The following is a 2167-nucleotide window of genomic DNA, read 5'->3' as shown; positions in this document are numbered from 1 at the left end:
TTTTGCGACCTTAGGCAGCGTGATGGATTGTAGCATGATAGAAGACTAGTTAGGTACGCAGGAGCTAACCCATTAAGGGCCTTATAGGCAAGTAATAATATTTTGTAACTGATACGGAACTTAATATGTAGCCAGTGCAGAGACTGTAAAATTGGGGTAATATGATCATATTTTCTTGACCTGGTAAGGACTCTAGCTGCTGCATTTTGGACTACCTGTAGCTTGTTTATTGAAGATGCAGGACAACCACCAAGCAGTGCATTACAATAGTCCCGTCTAGAGGTTATGAATGCATGAACTAGCTTTTCTGCATCAGAAACAGGTAACATGTTTCGTAACTTGGCAATGCTTCTTAGTTGCTATCTAATATAACACCCAGATTTTTGACTGTAGAGGAAGTAACAGTACATCCGTCTAGTTGCAAATTGTACTCCAAGTGATTCTGTGTACTGTCTTTTGGTCCAATAAGTAATATCTCTGTCTTATCTGAATTTAATAGGAGAGTGATATATATGAAATGGAGGTGATTTGCATGTTATTTCCAATGATTACACCAAGCTGCTACATCATAATGCTTTACACAGTTTATGCCTTCTCTTAACGATCTAAGCTTAAGCCTGTGTTTGTGTTGCAGTACCAATGACAGGATTCACTCAGCGTGCCACCATCGACCCAGAGCTCAATGAGATCCACGTTCTATCAGGACTCAGCAAAGACAAAGACAAACGCGAGGAGAATGTACGCAACTCCTTCTGGATCTACGACATTGCACGCAACAACTGGTGCGTGAGTTCTTGGACACACTATTCATCTGTACAGCACTGCACATTGAATGCTAATGAGTATGCTTGACCTGTGTTTATATGCTGTGGCCCAGAGGACTGCCTGCATCGGTAATCCACAGAGCGCCTTCAGGCACTTGCCATACACTGCTGGAAAAGAAGGAAATCTTCCGTTATGATGAAAAAATATGCTCTTTCCTTCCTGGACTGTATGTTCTCTTTTCAGTGCATTGAACATACATTGCAGAGCCAACGATGAGCGTAAATGCATCATACAAAACCCCCTTATATAAATTGTTCTCAGCTTGCACACGCATTCACATATATTGAATAAAGCCAGAGCGAAAGTTGTATTGACCTTCAGAAAGGGAGTTGGTGACCATCAAACAGGAACAGAATGTTCTCTGCTTGCATGTGGTCTGTCTGTGTGTGTGTGTGTGTGTGTGTGTGTGTGTGTGTGTGTGTGTATTAAATGTGCTTTGCACTTAAACTGGGGGAGAAAACCCTTTGTTCTGTACGCTAATTGAAGCAGTTGGCTTATAGCTTCTGAAAAATCAGTCTTTCAGTGTTTCCTTTGGATCTGGTGTACTGGTTTCTGTCATTTTGTTTATTTGACTTGATTTGGGTGGGTGTGTGTGTGTGTACACTTTTCTAGGACAGTATGCACAGTTTAGTATGAAAGACTAAGTCTGTGTGTTTGTCTGCAGGTCATGTGTTTATAAGAATGACCAGGCGGTGAAAGAAAACCCCACTAAGGCCCTACAGGAAGAGGAACCTTGTCCTCGTTTTGCTCATCAGCTTGTCTATGACGAGTTGCACAAGGTAATGTAGATCATTTCACTTCCACACCCATTGTCAATATGAATTGAATGTTTATGAACAGTGTGGTGGTGTGCTTTAGGATTGGCTGATTAGAAATCTGACCCGATAACCCAAAGTTTGTAGGAGTCAACCCACACTTACATCAAGGAAGTCAACATGAAATTAAAATATTTATTTCTTTATTTCTTAAAGGGGTCATATGATGCTTTTTTTAAAGATCATTATTTTGTGTATTTGGTGTAACAGAATATGCTTTAATGCTTTAATGTTCAAAAAACACATTATTTTTCAAATACTGTACATTATTGTAGGTCCTATATGCCCCGCCTCTCTCAAACGCTTCTTTTCTACAAAGTCCCTCCTTCCGACAAGCGCAGTCTGCTCTGATTGGCCAGCTGACCCAGTGCATTGTGATTGGCCGAACACCGCAAGCACTCGTCGGAAATGTAACGCCCCTTACCATAATCGCGAGCTTCATCTTTCAAAATAAATGTAAAGACAGAGCCCGAAAGGGGAACAGAGTCGCGTGACAGACACAGTGATGAAGCTGGTATGTGTTTGCA

At 41.2% G+C, this 2167-nt stretch overlaps 2 protein-coding genes across 2 annotated transcripts in view; both read left to right on the top strand.

Moving 5' to 3' along the window:
• LOC107560731 (muskelin) overlaps positions 1 to 2167 on the top strand; it is a 41651-nt gene that overhangs the window by 34589 nt on the left and 4895 nt on the right. The gene's annotated exons all lie outside the window — the stretch shown is intronic.
• On the top strand, positions 615 to 1755 carry LOC107560730 (muskelin-like). Its single transcript, XM_016244980.1, has 3 exons — positions 615 to 782; positions 1490 to 1604; positions 1684 to 1755. The coding sequence occupies exons 1-3, from the start codon at positions 640 to 642 to the stop codon at positions 1711 to 1713; spliced, it is 288 nt and encodes a 95-aa protein (XP_016100466.1). The 5' UTR covers positions 615 to 639; the 3' UTR covers positions 1714 to 1755.

Source organism: Sinocyclocheilus grahami, unplaced genomic scaffold (genome assembly GCF_001515645.1).
Source record: "Sinocyclocheilus grahami isolate Dianchi unplaced genomic scaffold, SAMN03320097.WGS_v1.1 scaffold740.1, whole genome shotgun sequence".
Classification (NCBI taxonomy): domain Eukaryota; kingdom Metazoa; phylum Chordata; class Actinopteri; order Cypriniformes; family Cyprinidae; genus Sinocyclocheilus; species Sinocyclocheilus grahami.
This window is presented reverse-complemented; position numbering and strand designations above follow the sequence as displayed.